Raw genomic sequence first — 18,304 nt, 5'->3', positions numbered from 1 at the left:
GCATGTTTTTTCCTTCTCCTGTAAATTTACCATTTTGGAGATGTGAGGCTTTCTTCAGACAGCAGCGAGATATTATATATAAGTTGGTTCTTGCTACATCACAACAACAATGAATTTGAAATGAGCTGTTTTCGTATCCAAGTTTCCGTATAAAGGAACTGCATGGACTGGGCAGTGAATGGTACATTCTTCATTGTCTCTGCATCTGTGCATGGAGTGATTTATAGGGTGGAGTGTCCTGCGCTGCTGAGCCTCCCTGAATACTAACTCACCTTTTACAGAGACGGAGAGAAAAGGGCAGAGACTTCCTCCACCCTCCACTCTCACCCTCTCACAGTGTGTTTATCAGGGAGGCTTTAGGATGATCACGTTACACAGATTTCTCGTGCCCATTCTGGAGGTTTGGTGTGGTAAGGAAGACAGACAGTGTCAGCTGTGCCTTTCTTCTCTCCGCTATCCATCACACTCTGCCTTGTAGAACCTTTGGTCTCACATGAGCCCTTTTTCCCCGGCCAGATGGGCTGCTTCAGGTCCGGTGGGACAGAGTATGGGTTCTCTAGAACTTTGAGAAGCCTCTGAACCTGAAAACAAAGCAAGATCATGTCTTTCCCTTAGACTGTTCCCTCTGATGGAGATATATATATATCATCACTGTTGTGTTGCGTTGGGAAAAAACGAAAAGACCTCGCACCTCAGAGAAATCTCCATTCTCAGCCCATTCTATTGCATTCTGGGCGATGTAGTTCCGAAGTACCACTGCAGGATTGGTGGAGTCCATAATCCTAACTCTCTCTTTGTCTACACCAGCCGGGTCACTCATGCCATCACATTCCTGCGTGAGCCGTTTCCTGTGCAAACATCAAGGATAAGAGGGATTAGACCAAGAGAGTCGCTTTCAAAAGTGGAACAAAGTGCACGTACCACCAGATCTTAACATCCAGTGGCAGCTGCACTTGTTTGGTCGCACTTGTGGGTAAGATATATTCCAGGGCACATAGCGGGTAAACAAAGTTGCCCTGGCAACTTCCTAGGAGGACGGACTTGGACAATTACTGGGAAGAAGACTGGCAAGAAATTAGCTGTGCTGCATACACATAATGAGGTTAGGTAACCTCCACTAAACAGCTGGTACACAAACTCTCACTGCATTTATTCCAAGAAAATTGTCTTGGCCTTTTAGCTCATGTTGCGGGACAACACAGCAGCTGTCTATTCTGGCTTTAACTCAGTTTGAGATAACGAGTACATGCTTTATAGTGTTATTAGCCAATAATGTAATATTGTTAAAGATAAACACAATCCTGATAGATTTAAGAAGTACTGAAGTTAACCTGCTTGGCTGTGCTACTGGATGCTCGTCCGTTGGCACAGTGACATCACACAACTCTCACTTTTTACTTCTCAATATTTACTATTTTCCAACATTCGAGAGTTTATCAGACTCGCTCTAGTAACTGGATCAGCTGCCAGGTCCCAAGAGTTTTTACTGAACTGGGAAAATCTGCTTTTAGTCACAGCACCAGCTGGAATTCACTACAGGACACACTAAAACTCGGCTCACTGGCGTCACTCAGTCATTATAAACTTTTAATATCAAACCACCTACAGGCAGCCTGGACCTGTTTTACTTAATCTTATTTATTCGTAACTTTTATTTTTGTGTTAGTTCTCCTTAGTTCTTTATCTCTTTTTATTTATTTATTTATTTATTTCCTCTCATTTTATTTTTTTACTTTTTTAAATTTGTGATATTGTATTATTACCTTACTAATTTCTTATCTACTTTTCATCTTAGATTCTTATCATTTAAATCTCAAGTTCTATTTTTATCTACTTTTATCTTTTATTCACTGTTATTTTAAAATTTCTTTTAATTTAAAATGATTAAATGTTAATTATTTTCTTTGTCATGTAATCCCTGTTTTTGTAAATGCTCGGCTACATTGAAAATGAGGGTTGCTCTCAATGTACTTCCGAGTCAAAATAAAGGTTGATTGATTGATTGATTGATTGATTTTTGTGCAGCAGGCTGCATGAAGATACGATTGGTCCGGAGGTCGTTCCACTGTGCTGGCGGGGTTGCTTGGGCATGCTTTGTGGAGTACAAAGGCTAAACGGATTGGCAGGGGGGGCATGAGATGTGGCTGAAGTGTGAGGATGCAAGAACAGTGCTAGGTTCTACAGACCTCGAGTGTGTTAAAATTTAAATGACTAAAAGGATTGTTAGAGGAGAAATCTCAATTCAGAGTAACTAAATCCTTCCTTGCCTGTATCTGTTCATCCATATCAGCCAGTCATCTCTTTGCTTGACCTTTAGATCTTCCTGATTGGTCTCCAGCAGCTCCTTCAGCCTGCCAATCTTCTCCAGTTGCTTTGCGACCTCTGGCCGATTGGCTGTCATGTTGAACAGACCTGGACTGGTTTCTGCCATGGAGAGAATCATCTCCAGCTCACTGAGGAGAGACGTGTAAAGACAATGTTCATTCTATTCACTTTGGACAAAACTAATACCAGGTACTAAACATGAATTTGCATACCTAGTTCAAGTTCTATATATTTACTTTACAAAGTCAGGGAACAATAATGCCACTATTTGGATACATTCTCAAAAGCTGCGGGAATTCTACAGCTACCCCACTATGTACATCAGTTGGGATTAATTTAAAGCCCAGTTATTAATGGTGATTAAATGTGTGGGATTAAATGGTATTAATTTAAACTCCACTTATTAACACACACGCACACACACATTTTCCAAGCCGCTTCTCTAAGCCACAACTGCAGTTCAAACAATATTCTTATTAACTCTGAAAGTCATGATCCAGCGTATCATGTCACCCAGCAAATGATTTAGGTAAGTCATGAGTGACTAGAGATGTGGAAATGTAGAAATATTCATATTGTGAACCTACCAGTTTTCCTGCTTTGTTTTACGTGCTAAGTCCTGAGAGCATTGTATTAATAGAGGGACAGTAAAATACAATGAAATGTAATGAATGTACACTATAGTATATTACTTAATCATAAATGATACATACATCAAACATAATAAATATACACAGAGCCATTTTCAGCGGTGCCCTAGGGATGAAATTGGTGGATAACTAATGAATCACCCAGTTCATATATATGCATATATATATATATATAGGGGTCTACTTATGTCATCTTTAAGGATTTAAGGATTTATGTACCAAAAACAGTGTTAATTTTTACATCTGTCTTTGTTTCTTTTAAGTGGACTCTTACTGGGCCGTTAATATTATATATATATATATATATATATATATATATATATATATAGTATGTAGATAGATGTATATAGATAGATATAGATATAAAAGTAAAAAGATATAGAAGTAAAAAGGAAGGACGTGATCGCTCTAAACACAGATTAAACCCTGTCCTATACTAAAAATCTGTTTCACAGGCTTAGAAGGGATTTTTTATTTCTTCACAATTAAATTGTGAAGATGTAAACAAAGTCATTCGAAATGGTTTTGTGTGATTTATATATATATATATATATATATATATATATATATATATATATATATATATATATATATATATATATATATAATGTGGAAATCAGGAATCAGAGTTTGCAATGCAAATATAGACATTTTCTATAGCACAATAGTGCTAAATGGTAAATAGTGATAAATGGTAAATAGTGATAAATGGTAAAATAGTGGTAAATGGTAAAATAGTGATAAATGGTAAATAGTGATAAATGGTAAAATAGTGGTAAATGGTAAAATAGTGGTAAATGGTAAAATAGTGATAAATGGTAAATAGTGATAAATGGTAAAATAGTGATAAATGGTAAAATAGTGATAAATGGTAAATAGTGATAAATGGTAAAATAGTGGTAAATGGTAAATAGTGATAAATGGTAAAATAGTGGTAAATGGTAAAATAGTGATAAATGGTAAAATAGTGATAAATGGTAAAATAGTGATAAATGGTAAATAGTGATAAATGGTAAAATAGTGGTAAATGGCAAAATAGTGGTAAATGGTAAATAGTGATAAATGGTAAAATAGTGATAAATGGTAAAATAGTGGTAAATGGTAAAATAGTGATAAATGGTAAATAGTGATAAATGGTAAAATAGTGATAAATGGTAAAATAGTGGTAAATGGTAAAATAGTGATAAATGGTAAATAGTGATAAATGGTAAAATAGTGATAAATGGTAAAATAGTGGTAAATGGTAAAATAGTGATAAATGGTAAATAGTGATAAATGGTAAAATAGTGGTAAATGGTAAAATAGTGATAAATGGTAAAATAGTGGTAAATGGTAAAATAGTGATAAATGGTAAATAGTGATAAATGGTAAAATAGTGGTAAATGGTAAAATAGTGGTAAATGGTAAAATAGTGATAAATGGTAAATAGTGGTAAATGGTAAAATAGTGATAAATGGTAAAATAGTGATAAATGGTAAATAGTGATAAATGGTAAAATAGTGATAAATGGTAAAATAGTGGTAAATGGCAAAATAGTGATAAATGGTAAATAGTGATAAATGGTAAAATAGTGATAAATGGTAAAATAGTGATAAATGGTAAATAGTGATAAATGGTAAAATAGTGGTAAATGGTAAAATAGTGATAAATGGTAAATAGTGATAAATGGTAAAATAGTGATAAATGGTAAATAGTGATAAATGGTAAAATAGTGATAAATGGTAAAATAGTGATAAATGGTAAAATAGTGGTAAATGGTAAAATAGTGATAAATGGTAAAATAGTGATAAATGGTAAATAGTGATAAATGGTAAAATAGTGGTAAATGGTAAAATAGTGACAAATGGTAAAATAGTGGTAAATGGTAAAATAGTGACAAATGGTAAAATAGTGGTAAATGGCAAAATAGTGATAAATGGCAAAATAGTGATAAATGGTAAAATAGTGGTAAATGGTAAATAGTGATAAATGGTAAAATAGTGATAAATGGTAAATAGTGGTAAATGGTAAAATAGTGATAAATGGTAAATAGTGATAAATGGTAAAATAGTGATAAATGGTAAAATAGTGATAAATGGTAAAATAGTGGTAAATGGTAAATAGTGATAAATGGTAAAATAGTGATAAATGGTAAAATAGTGATAAATGGTAAATAGTGATAAATGGTAAAATAGTGGTAAATGGTAAAATAGTGACAAATGGTAAAATAGTGGTAAATGGTAAAATAGTGACAAATGGTAAAATAGTGGTAAATGGCAAAATAGTGATAAATGGCAAAATAGTGATAAATGGTAAAATAGTGGTAAATGGCAAAATAGTGATAAATGGTAAAATAGTGGTAAATGGTAAATAGTGATAAATGGTAAATAGTGGTAAATGGTAAATAGTGATAAATGGTAAAATAGTGATAAATGGTAAATAGTGATAAATGGTAAAATAGTGATAAATGGTAAAATAGTGGTAAATGGTAAAATAGTGATAAATGGTAAATAGTGATAAATGGTAAATAGTGATAAATGGTAAAATAGTGATAAATGGTAAATAGTGATAAATGGTAAAATAAGATTTCTTTGGGGCCTATTTTGCTTTACAGCGTCCTGCATGTATTTTAAAAAATGCATATGAAACCAAATCCTTCCCCAAAACTATAAAACAACTTTGGAGGGAACTGGCAGTGTATTTATAACCATTTAATGTAACAGCTTTCTGTGGGGATGTTTTGAGAGGCATTAAACTCTTTAGATATCTGGTTCCTGTCACCACCACTGCGAACAAGTCTGACACAGTATGTTTCTCCATAACGGAGCATTTCACAGCAAACCATTCTGAAATACCATGTTTACATCTTAACCATTGAATTATGCAGGAACCTTGAAAAATCTGTGGAATTGCCTTCAGTACCTCACTAAGCAAACGTCCTCAGAAGTGTAGCTCCGTGCATTCGGGCTGATAATGAAGTTATAAATATCCAAATAGTTTGGAATGTGTGTTATTGCATCTCGTCTTAAGTACAGATACAGCACTACTGCCCTCACCGGGGCTCCATGGTAGGGTGATTAGCAACCTTTAGCTCCTCCAGCGAGGCACACTGCTCCAGGATCAGGTCCACCACTGTCCCCACATCACCCTGACCACTCTCTCCCACAAGGGGGCAGCACACACTGCTCAGCAAGCGAAAAGTGTTGGTGAAATCTGCACCTGGGACAAATAAAGAGAGGATTTTGTCATTTTTCTTCTAATTTTCAAGGGATTTTTAATGCGTTTGTTTTCATTATTTAGCCTACTTATGTTTTGCTTCACTGCCACAGAACTTTTTATTGAGTTACCAAAACACAAATGTCACACTTAAAATCAGCTCCAGAACCTTGATCTGCTTACATGTAAGAAGAGTAATGAGGGAAAAACACACCAGGCTGTGGAACAGCTGAACAGCCCATTGTCCATTAAGTTTGAGCCCCTAAAAAGGGGGGAGGGATGACTATGTATGGAAAATGTTGTAATTCCTTTACTGTTTACTCACCCTGGATGTAAATACAACCAAATTAAAGCTGAAAAAGTTGCACTTTGAGCTCCTATTCACTCATTAATTTAAAACGAATGGAAAACAATAATAACGTTCGTCGACATCCAAATATTTATGGACATGACTGCACTCAGCAAATACATTTGCCTCTCTGTTCTTGTAGTCTGTTATTAATATAGGTTTAGTGTGAACATGAGGCTTAATCAACTGCTGGAAGGTGTCTGCAAAAAAACATCTCAAGATTTCTGATAATATATAAACGTATAGTAATAAATCTAGTAATACCATGAGTAGTCAAGTTAAGTATTTAAAAATAATACACTACAACATTTAAGTACAGCTACAAAGTCGCGGTACTTCATTAGTAAAATGGGTAAATGCCAGGGAATAGAAGAAGGGTTGCCAAAAGCAAGCAAGATTTGGGTTCTGAGCTAGAAATGCCTTCAGCTTATATTTACACATTGCTGGCCAAGTCCTATGTTACATTACTACCCCATTTTCATAGTACCTGTATTGTGCATAACCTTTAACAAATCCTCCACAAGCTCCTCATCTTCTGGTTCCTCTCGTCTCAATAGCCCCAGCTTCCTCCTCATGTTGCCCAGGTAAAAGTTTCTGTACAGCGGCATAAACTCATCCAGGATGCTTCCTGCTGTGGATGCCTGCAACTCAGATCCCAAGGCTTCTGCCAAGCGTGCCAGATTCCAGCGGCACACATATGGCTGGGCCTCAAAAGTGTATCGTCGCTTCTTATCCGATGCATTGGACACAAACTCAGGGTCGTACCTAAACTTAGGTAAGAACAGAACGGCACAGTGAGCCATTACCATTGATAAGGCTCTAATTTGATGGTTAGGCTCTAATTACTTGCAATCTAGTCTCTCATGCTTGTGTCATCCACATCACTAACTCCCTGATCTCAACAGAGAAAGGAATGAACAAGCCTTGGTGTAAAACTGTTAAAAGACCTGTCCATGAAGCCGAAAGGGCCGTAGTCTATGGTGAGGCCCAAGATGCTCATGTTGTCTGTGTTGAGAACTCCATGACAGAACCCCACGCTCTGCCACAGGGCAACTAGTCTGGCGGTCTGTACGGTCACCTGCACGAAACAGCACTCTTTAAGAATGAGTTGATGGAAAAAAATCCTGAAGCAAAATTTCCAGATGTTCCATTAACTTTGGACAGATACATTGTACCTAATACGCTGCACACAATCAATAATAGTAATATGGCATTTTTACAGTTATGCTGCATCTGACACCTTCAGTCGAACTTGCAGCAGTGTATTGATTAGCTTGCTCTGTAACTCTACATGGACCCACCTCTCTGAAGAAGGCAGCATTCCTGGCCTTACGATCCGTGTGCTCTGTCTTGATCTCGGGATAAAACGTCTCAATGACGTAATCAAGTAGCTGTGCACGGATATCATGTAGACCAGCACTAGGACCTTGCCTTCCTGTGAAGTCATCGGCTGGGTTGAAGATTTCAAATGAACCAAACCTTCAGTGATGGAAAGATAGATATACGGCGAAGAAGTAAACAAAGAGAAACACCAAATCACAAATCAACAAAGTGCACATTCAGTATCCAGAATGGAACGACGCCACACGCACATCTGTCTGCAGAGAAAAACATTACAGGTATGCTTGACATCACTGCTAAACGGGATCTGCTCCTTTAGGTTAACCATTAATCTCAAATAGCAGAACTGACCAGCCTGAATGGAAAATCCTTCATTCTGTTAAAGGCCTTTCTGCCTGTCCCCTGTTTTTTGCCAGGATTAGTAAAGGGTGAAAAATATTTTTAAATAAAGAAAGAAAGAAAGAAAGCTTTGAAAAGAAGATAAGATCTGAGGAAGCTTTGTGTAACCTCTATGTTACAGATATATAGTTTATTTGTCCTTATTTCCCATGGTAGGTGCACAGGAGGTGTGAACATGATTACAGGGGTCACACAGTGCAGGGCATGGGCACTCAGTTCATGCTGTTTAATGTTACCTGTTTAATGCCCAAATGGCTGTAGGGACAGAACTCTTGCTAAAACGCACCTTCCTACATGTGGGCAATTTGTACCTATGTCCTGAAGGAAGGTGATCAAAGTACTAGTGGATTGGGTGGTCTGGATTATTGTGATTATAAGTGCCTTCCGGATCCGTGATAAGATGACACACTTGGATAATTGAGGGGTAGGAATACCAGCGAGTTAGCTGGCCAGATTTGTTATCTTTTTTAATTTATTCCTATTGGAAACTGTGAGCATAGTGAAGAAACAGACGGCTCCATACAGAAGAACTGGCTTGATGATACTAAGATACAGGAAAAGCGGTGCTGAACAGACGGCTATTTCAATTCATGGATGACTGTTATTCTCTGGACCTGTCCAGGGTGTATCCTGCCTTAAGCCCAATGACCGCTGGGATAGGGACACCGAAAAAGTGTGTGTGTGTGTGTGTGTGTGTATGTGTGTGTGTGTGTGTGTGTGTGTGTGTGTGTGTGTGTGTGTCTCTGCTGGCAATGATAATAAATGACCGTGTTACGTTGCAGCGAAGCGTAGTCTACCTGATAAAGGTTGGAGCGATGCGTAGGACCACGGAGCACCTCTCTGGTCTGGGATTGCCACTATAGAATGCATCTCTCTGCACATAGAGGTCAGATGTCACCAGTGAGCCTGCACGAGTGGTGGGAATGCCCAGGGCGAACATGGCCTCACTGCACAGAAACTCCCTGATGCTGGAGCGCAACACTTTACGGCCATCAGACTGCCTACAGAGACAAAGCACAGAGATGGTCCACTGCAAGTGCTTATTTTGTATCACATGGTGTATACAATCAATATAACATCCCATTAAAAAGTCGGCATATCAAAATAAGGTACTGAATATTTCAGGGTGCACATGATGAAGCAGAATTTCATGGGTGCAGGACATATAATAGGCCACAGCCTGCTGGCGTTTATAAATATGCTGCTGGAGTTTTGAAATACACGATATTTCCAAAAGTATTTGCTCGTCTGCCTTCACGCGCATTCTACCACTCTCCTGGCAACCGCCAAACCCAGACTCGTCCATCGGATTTCCAGACGGAGAAGCGTGATTGGTCACTCCAGAGAACTCGTCTCCACTGCTCTAGAGTCCAGTGGCGGCGCTTTACTCCACTGCATTCCACGCTTTGCACTGCGCTTGGTGATGTAAGGCTTGGATGCAGCTGCTCGGCCATGGAAACCCATTCCATGAAGCTCTCTATGCTGTTCTTGAGCTGATCTGAAGGCCACATGAAGTTTGGAGGTCTGTAGTGATTGACTCTGCAGAAAGTCGGTGACCTCTGCGCTCTATGCCCCTCAGCATCCGCTGACCGCTCTGTCATTTTACGTGGCCGACCACTTCGTGGCTGAGTTGCTGTCGTTCCCAATCGCTTCCACTGTGTTATAATCCCACTGACAGTGGACTGTGGAATATTTAGTAGTGAGGAAATTTCACGACTGGACTTGCTGCACAGGTGGCGTCCGATCACGGTACCACGCTGGAATTCTCTGAGCTCCTGAGAGCGACCCATTCTTTCATTAATGTCTGTAGAAGCAGTCTGCAGGCCGAGGGGCTCGGCTTTATACACCTGTGGCCATGGAAGTGACTGGAACACCTGAATTCAGTGATTTGGATGGGTGACTGAATACTTTTGGCAATATAGTGTGTATATTTATACACACACACACACACTAGGGGGCAGTGAGCACACTTGCCCGTAGCGGTGGGCAGCCCAATCCGCAGCACCCGGGGAGCAGTTGGGGGTTAGGCGTCTTGCTCAAGGACACCTCAGTTGTGCTGTCGGCTCTGGGGATCGAACGAGGCTGGTTCCCTGACCTCCAGCCCATGACTGCCCCATTTGTGGTTGGTGTACTGTCCTCAGCCCAACACTGAGTGACACTGAGTTGATGAGAAGCTCAAGCAAGACTGCTCATGTTTGAGACGTTGAGATTTGATTTTATTATATACAGTACAGCAAAAGTTTTAAGCACTTGAGAATTTCTTTAAATGCCATGTATCCGGTCAGCATGCGTGAATTTGCTTACCAATACTCTAATATTACAAAGATACAAATAACATTAACACGATAATCAGCATTTTTGCATGTTTGTATTGTCTGTAGTTACCATGCAGTTCTGCTGAACAATCCAATATGTCAGGTGAAGTGTGTGTATGTAATTCCGTGTAACTGCTGGGGGTTTGTGGAGAAATCCGGTGTTTATACGGTGTTTACACAAGCATATAAACATTTAATGCCCGTATAGATGGTTTTAAACAATGTGCTTAGAAGCCTTTTGAACTGAAAAAGCACTCTAAACCTCACATCACATCATCTCTGAAGAGCAGCTCGCTGACCCCGTTTACCTGGAGTATGGGGTCAGTCCCGCGCCTTTCACCTGGATCTCCCACCGGTCGCATGGATCCGTGCGGTCTGCTCCGGCAGCCACTTCCCCCAGATAACACACGGCCCCGTCGCCCAGCTGCCCCGCGAACACGCCGAACTGGTGTCCGCAGTAGCAGTGGGCAGCGGGCTCGGAGCCGGGCAGTAATGCGGAGCCGCTCAGGTACTCGGGTCCGTGCGGGTCCGTCAGGACGTCCTCGGCGCTCAGGCCCAGTAGCGCGAGAGCGCGCGGGGACACGGCCACGAAGCGGGGTCTGAGCAAAGGCTGCGGCTCGACCAGAGAGAAACACGCCCCCCTGACCGTGCGAGAGCCGCGCTCCAGAGAGGCGTCCACTGGCAGCTTCCTCAGAGCCACGTTATTAAAGCGGAGCCGCTGCAGGGGAGTCTGACCCGCCTGGGCCATCATGGTGAGAGCGAGGGAGCCCGCTGACCCCGTGGCTTTAGTGGACCCGTTTAGGGAGAGTGGGGAGGCGCGTCGTTTAATCCGGGCAGGGATTAATGTGGTAGGCCGAGGGTGACGCAGCAAAGCGGCTTCGGCACCAGGAACACACGCCGCTCGGTCTGGATTATGTCCGTGAGAGTGAAGGAGCTCACACACACACACACACACAGATGCTCACACACACCACACACACACACACAGACACACACACACTCACACACACACACACTCAAACACTCTCTCACACACACATACACACTCGCTCACACGCACCATACACGCTCACACACACACTCACACACACACACACACACACACAGATGCTCACACACACCACACACACACACACACACACTCACACACACACACACACACTCAAACACTCTCTCACACACACATACACACTCACTCACACGCACCATACACGCTCACACACACACTCACACACACACACACACACATATACACACAGATGCTCACACACACACACACACACACTCAAACACACTCTCTCACACACACACACACACTCACTCACGCACACACACATACACACTCGCTCACACGCACCATACACGCTCACACACACACACTCACTCACACACACATACACTCTCACTCACACACATACACACACACAAGCTCAGACACACACACACACACAGAGCATTGCCTTCGTACAAAATAACTTTTTTCTCAAATCTGTGCATTTTCATCCTCAAGCCTTTCTCTTCTCACTGCACACCTGCTCAGATATGTCCTCATCCCCCTTGAGTAGTTTCTAATTGGTGCCATTTCTATTTTGCAAAACTACAAAGAAAAGTAGTGAACTCAGATTACTGAGCCCCGAAAGTCCACTGTGAAAAAATAAGTAGCAGCAACATTGTGTTTTCTTACAAGATGTTTGTTTTACCTTTTTAACCACAGCCTTAAAAAGATGTTTCTTCAAGGTTTTTAGTACATGGTTCCGTACTGAACCGCGAACACTCAAAGAACATATAGCACCTAAAAAAGGGTTCTTCTATTGTTTTGATGTCAAGCTTGTAAGAGTAGAACCCTTTTTGGTGCTGTACAATCAGCTACCTGTGCACTTTTAACCCAGGAATTACTACAGATGTACTTAGAAGTAGCATTAATGGTTTGTCTGAGTGTCCCTGTGTTTATGCATGTGCTCCCAGTAATCGACCCAATCCATATTCCACAAGAAACCTTTCAGATTTGACTATAAAGTGGGTAGCAGTTATTTATGTCATGTCGCATAATTCAGTCATGCATGTGCAACGAAACACAAGCATGACTGAATTATTAGTTTGATCATACCTATAAAGTTCGGTAACACTGAGATTGATAACTAACCCATCACATCAGTTTATCAGTCCACTCAGGCTTTAACAGTCGTGGGCTGGAGGTCAGGGAACCAGCCCTGTGACTGGAAGGTTGCCGGTTCGATCCCCTCGGGCAGACAGTCCATGACTGAAGTGCCATTGAGCAAGTGTGCGCACTGCCCCCTAGTGTGTGTGTGTGTTCACTAGTGTGCTTGTATGTGGGTGTTTCACTGCACAGACGGGTTAAACGCAGAGGTGTGCAAACACAGAGACAAATGATTGTAAATTCTATTCTTTACTAACTTCAGTGTTAGTAAAAAAGCTGTTAATTGAAATCCTCTTTAGAGTCTAATGAGCATGTTTTGCTATAAATTGTAACCGAAGAGATATTTGATTTCATTTTCCGTTACATCCCAAGTCTGTGTGTGATTGTGTGTGTATTAGAGAGAGAGAGAGAGAGAGAGAGAGAGAGAAAGATAGAGAGAGAGGGAGAGAAAGACAGAGAGAGAGAAAGAAAGAGAAAGAGAGAGAGAGTGAGAGAGGGAGAAAGATTAAAGAGAGAGAAAGAGAGAAAGAGAAAGAGAGAGGGAGAGAAAGAAAGAGAGAGAAAGATAGAGAGAGAGAGAGAGAAAGAGAGAGAGAGAAAGAAAGAAAGAGAAAGAGAGAGAGGGAGAAAAAGAGTAAGAAAGAGAAAGAGAGAGAGTGAGAGAGAGGGAGAAAGAAAGAGAAAGAGAGAGGGAGAAAGAAAAAAGAAAGAGAGAAAGAGAGAGAAAAAGAGAGAGAGAGACAGAGAGGGAGAAAGATTAAAGAGAGAGAAAGAGAGAGAGAAAGAGAGAGAAAGAGAAAGAGAGAGGGAGAGAAAGAAAGAGAGAGAAAGATAGAGAGAGAGAGAGAAAGAGAGAGAGAGAAAGAAAGAAAGAGAAAGAGAGAGAGGGAGAAAAAGAGTAAGAAAGAGAAAGAGAGAGAGTGAGAGAGAGGGAGAAAGAAAGAGAAAGAGAGAGGGAGAAAGAAAAAAGAAAGAGAAAGAGAGAGAGAGAAAGAGAGATGGAGAGAAAGAAAGAGAGAGAAAGAGAGGGAGAGAGAGGGAGAAAGAAAGAAAGAGAAAGAGAGAGGGAGAAAGAGAGAGAAAGAAAGAGAAAGAGAGAGAAGGAGAAAGAGAGAAAGAGAGAGGGAGAAAGAAAGAAAGAGAAAGAGAGAGAAAGAGAGAGGGAGAAAGAGAAAGAGAGAGAAGGAGAAAGAGAGAGGGAGAGAGAGGGAGAAAGAAAGAAAGAGAAAGAGAGAGGGAGAAAGAAAGAGAGAGATAGAGAGAGAGACAGAGAGAGAGAGAGAGAGAGAGATACAGAGAGAGAGAGAGATAGAGAGAGAGAGAGAGAGAGAGAGAGAGACAGAGAGAGAGAGAGAGAGAGAGATACAGAGAGAGAGAGAGAGAGAGACACTGCACTTGTCTTATAAGCTGTTCCCTAATAAATTGATTCCATGGCAGAGCGACTGAGGGAAAAATCTAATCACCCAGGTGACCACGGGTCCAAATGAGATTTGTTTGGCAAGGCATAAATCCACATGGTGTTGGGTCATTTAGGACTCCGACAGTATTGACCTCTTCAGGGACAGAGAATTTCAATCCTGCTTCCGTTTTAATGCGAAATCTTGATAAAGAAATAGAGCCTTTCATGTTTAACAGCTTAAAAATGCAAATGGAGCTTGCAGCTGTTGTTTTTTTACCGTAACACACGCGTGTCGTTATCTTTAAATGTAAAGACCTCCTATTTGCACATGACGGCTTATTGTTTGTAGCTTTACTTTTACCATGTAGTAAATTGTGGTTAAAGGGAAGAAAGACATTTTAATACCATTTAGAATTTGACACCCATAGAATGTTTTACAAATGACCAATCAGGAGAGAAACCATGCTCTTTGGTTTTATTTTTATTTATTAGCTCACATTGCCACATTTATGGCTTACACATTGGCTAAGCATAGGTCCAGGCACACACACACACACACACACACACACACACACACACACACACGTTTTCTAAGCCGCTTCTCCCTCAGGGCCGCGGATCTTTCAGAACAAGTATTTGAAAAAAACTTTACAGTGTAGAAGAGTTGGGAGTGTTTGTTTTACTTTTAATTTAATTTAAGCAAATCTAAGGCTTCACTCTGACAATAATATCTGTACTGTGTAATAAAATCATGCCTTTTTTTTTTGTTTTGTTTTTCAGATCAAGCAACTGTAGGAACAGCAGCTTGAACAGCCTATAGATCAGACGTTCCCAACCCTGCTCCTGGAAGCCTAGTCTCCCTGCAGACCTATCGTCCTTCATAGGGAACTAGGATGTATTCGATCAAGTACTTGGGTAAGTAAAATTGTAAAAAAAAAAATTATATTTATGGTCTCTTAATATATCCCCCCTCAAAAATTTCAAGTAGAATTACGGTCTTCATAACAACTTGTGTTTATATGACGATTTTGACTTACAGTTACTGCACATTACTTTAATCTACGCTTTCTCCAAAGAGCTATCAGTGCTAATACGTAATCATGCCACAGCCATTCAGTACATATTCATGTAACAGCACAAAGACAATAAAGCATAATGGTTATACACTGTTATGAGGACCTCAACACAGTTCACTGAGCACATACTCCTGATTTAGGCATTATTCTTCTTCAAGAAATGTCCAACTGCCATGCATGGAAAACCACTGTAAACCAGTATCCATACACGAGAGCTTCTGTAGAATGTGTCTGAATACAGTGGATGAACAGATGCCAAAAGCAGTCCTGGAGCTCCTCTGCAGTTTCCTGGACGTGTCTTCAGCTGTCTCTTGCTTTCTGTTGTATTGATAGTGGTGACTCGTCACCGAAAATGCCTCATCGTCTCCGACTAGGATGTCCGGGAAACGAAATATTTTGAACTGGTCTTTCTCTTGAAAACGTGTGTTGATCTTTTTCAGCGGCCTTGTCTCCGAGGCTGAGTGGATAGGCGGTTGGCGAGCAGACATGCTAGGGCAATACCTGCCACCTGGGTAAAAGCAAGCCCCAGCACAGCAGCGGCAATGTGAAAGACGTTATCGTTGACGAAGCTGAAGACTTTCTTAAAGCAACCGTGCGGGTGAATGCCCACTGCTTCAATGCTTCCACTGCCTCCTTCTGGCAGAGGCCTGTTACGGCAGCCTTTGCGCCGTATGCAGCAGCTGTCTGGCACCGACACAGAATATGTGTCGTTGCCATAGCTGCCTGTTAGTGAAAGAGCATCCTGGGTAGCCCAGTCAGACAAGAGCCAGTCACGCCAGCCTTCTGCCCCACAGCACTTCAGCACCCTCTGGAGGCCATCCAGAGCATCAGCACGGCCCTCGTCTTCCCCGTACGCGAGCACCGCCCTCTGTAGACCACTTCGGAAACCTCCAGCAATGTCTTCCCTGTAGAAGAGCCCCGAAAGACCGGCAGCCAGCCCTCCCATCAGCGTGGCCAGCTGGAATAAGCCGTAGGCCCGCAGAAGGCAGGGCAAGTTGGCTGCCACCCCCAGACACCCAAGGAAACCCCAGGTTGTGACCGCAGCCCCTGTGGCTAGCAGTATCAGAGGGGCGTTGGGGTAGCGATTAGCAGACAGTAGCATGTAGTCAGCCAGGGAGGCTTGCGCCCAGACGCCCAGGGTAAAGATGCCCAATCCTGCTGCCCAAAAGAGGCAGCTGAAAATGAGCAGCGCCAGGCGCAGCAGCGGCACCACCCCCACCGCCCGGCAACATGGTGGGGAAGCGCCCACCCGAGGCGCAGGGGGCGCCAGCGAGGCTTCAGAACCCAGCGACAGGGAGAGATGCTGGTGTTGCTGATGTTGCTGGTGGCTGTTATCCTCCTGGAATGGAGAAAGCACGTAGGACCCAGGCAGAGCTGAGAACCGACGGGCCAAAGCAGGTGAGGCGGGGGCTCCCAAGCCCCGTGGAGACGAAAGCCTTCGAGAGATGTGCTGATCTTTCCCCCGACGAGGGCTCAAACGGGCAGGCAGAGAGTCATAAGACTCGGTGGCGAGTGCACAGCTCATGGTCCCGTCTCTGCTTTTATCCACCTCCCACTCTCTCTCTCCCTCATTTACTCCTCCCTTTCCGTCTACTTCCTTTGTTTCGCAGTCTTTACTTGCATCCCTCATGCTCCCCCATGCTCATTCTTTATAGCTAGCCATCAACTCTTGGCTGGGCTCCCTCGGAACACGCGCAGCCCCTTTACCATAAATTGTCCACAGCAAGGCAACACATGGCAGGCTTATCTTCATCCACAGCTACACCTCACGCTCTGCGGTATTTAGGTGTTTATTTCCGACATTCATTCCGCTCGCTTGGCTGCAAAAACTACGTCCCACTGCAGCAAATGTCGTATCCGGTGTTGGAGCTGGCTCACTATACCTCTTCAGCAGGGGATGTATGGGGGTGGGGGGAGATGGGTGGATGTATAACTAGGATACCATCAACACACCCCATCAGAAACTCCCTCTGCTGGCACAGGAGTCACTGTTCAGGCATAAAGCTGGCAGATCTGTGCAATTTGTGATTTTAATGGCCCTTTAAAAATATAACATCCCTACAGCTCAATCCATAGTCATTTTTATATCATATCTCAGGCACCACACTGATGCAGCAGACTGAGTGCTCTGGGTGTGGATATGCATGAAGGAAGGCAGGCAGAATGAAATATTATTTCAGATCAATACCGGTCAAGGGCATGTGTGGAGACTGTGCTTTGTGTCAAATTGGATTGAATTCCTTTGCCATTCGTTAAATGATTGACTACCTGTGGGTTATAGAACCGTAATTATACATGTAATTATACCAAAAACACCTGTGCACATCTTCATGCACACTGCACTGCAAATAACCTTGCCTTAGCAAAGAATTAAAATAGAGGTTTACCTCTAAACATTGATATTATGGAGCAGTTTCATTTTAGCAAATTATATGAAATAACAGACATGCCAGGAAGGGCTGTTCAGTCGGAAGTGCCGGGAATAGATGGAGCCAATTCTGAGAGCCAAATCCACACAGTAATTTCCTCAATTCTCAACTACAAAAACCACAACATAAGCCTTTTACATAGAAGTTTAACAGTAACCAGAAAAGATTAAATTGCTGCTAAAACTGATGTGACAGTTTACCTGCACAAGGCTTAGTAGACTCCCTGTTCAATTAGGAGGGCGATTAATTACCAGGTTGATTATGGCTCGCAAAATGTTTATTTATTGTGCTTTTGTTTTCACAATGTTGAGTTTTTGTGTTGCAAAGCAAAGAATTTTACTGTACATGATTCTAGTGGCATATTGAGATGTGGCAAAATCCGTTCCTTTCATTCTTAAAGTATTTCATAAATTCCTGCATAATTAAACGGTTATGGTGCAAACAAAGTCATTAAGAGTGGGTTGACTTAAATTCTCCGTTCTAGAGAGTTTCTGAGGGTAAAGTGCAGTCAATCAACTGATGTGTGAGTTGTGGAAGGATGTATTTTTCAGACAGGTTTGTCTAGACAGTGGCAGAATATCTCTCGCCCCGTGTGCACACTGAACGTCTTATATGTCACTGTTTGGAATCAAGCCCAATGCTTTGGAGTCAAATGCCTGGATCCAGAG

At 41.8% G+C, this 18,304-nt stretch overlaps 2 protein-coding genes across 2 annotated transcripts; both read right to left on the bottom strand.

Moving 5' to 3' along the window:
* selenoo2 (selenoprotein O2) lies at positions 1–11,553 on the bottom strand. Its single transcript, XM_037542450.1, has 9 exons — positions 10,883–11,553; positions 9,057–9,260; positions 7,821–7,998; positions 7,467–7,597; positions 7,007–7,284; positions 6,011–6,173; positions 2,268–2,453; positions 692–848; positions 1–581 (listed from the first exon to the last, which is right to left on the bottom strand). The coding sequence occupies exons 1-9, from the start codon at positions 11,323–11,325 to the stop codon at positions 357–359; spliced, it is 1,965 nt and encodes a 654-aa protein (XP_037398347.1). The 5' UTR covers positions 11,326–11,553; the 3' UTR covers positions 1–356.
* Positions 11,554–14,628: 3,075 nt separating this feature from the next.
* LOC119264257 (tetraspanin-7-like) lies at positions 14,629–17,085 on the bottom strand. The gene has a single exon (XM_037542451.1). The coding sequence runs from the start codon at positions 16,835–16,837 to the stop codon at positions 15,644–15,646; it is 1,194 nt and encodes a 397-aa protein (XP_037398348.1). The 5' UTR covers positions 16,838–17,085; the 3' UTR covers positions 14,629–15,643.
* Positions 17,086–18,304: the final 1,219 nt, after the last annotated feature.

The sequence above is a fragment of the Pygocentrus nattereri genome, chromosome 11 (assembly GCF_015220715.1).
Source record: "Pygocentrus nattereri isolate fPygNat1 chromosome 11, fPygNat1.pri, whole genome shotgun sequence".
NCBI classification, from domain to species: Eukaryota; Metazoa; Chordata; class Actinopteri; order Characiformes; family Serrasalmidae; genus Pygocentrus; species Pygocentrus nattereri.
This window is presented reverse-complemented; position numbering and strand designations above follow the sequence as displayed.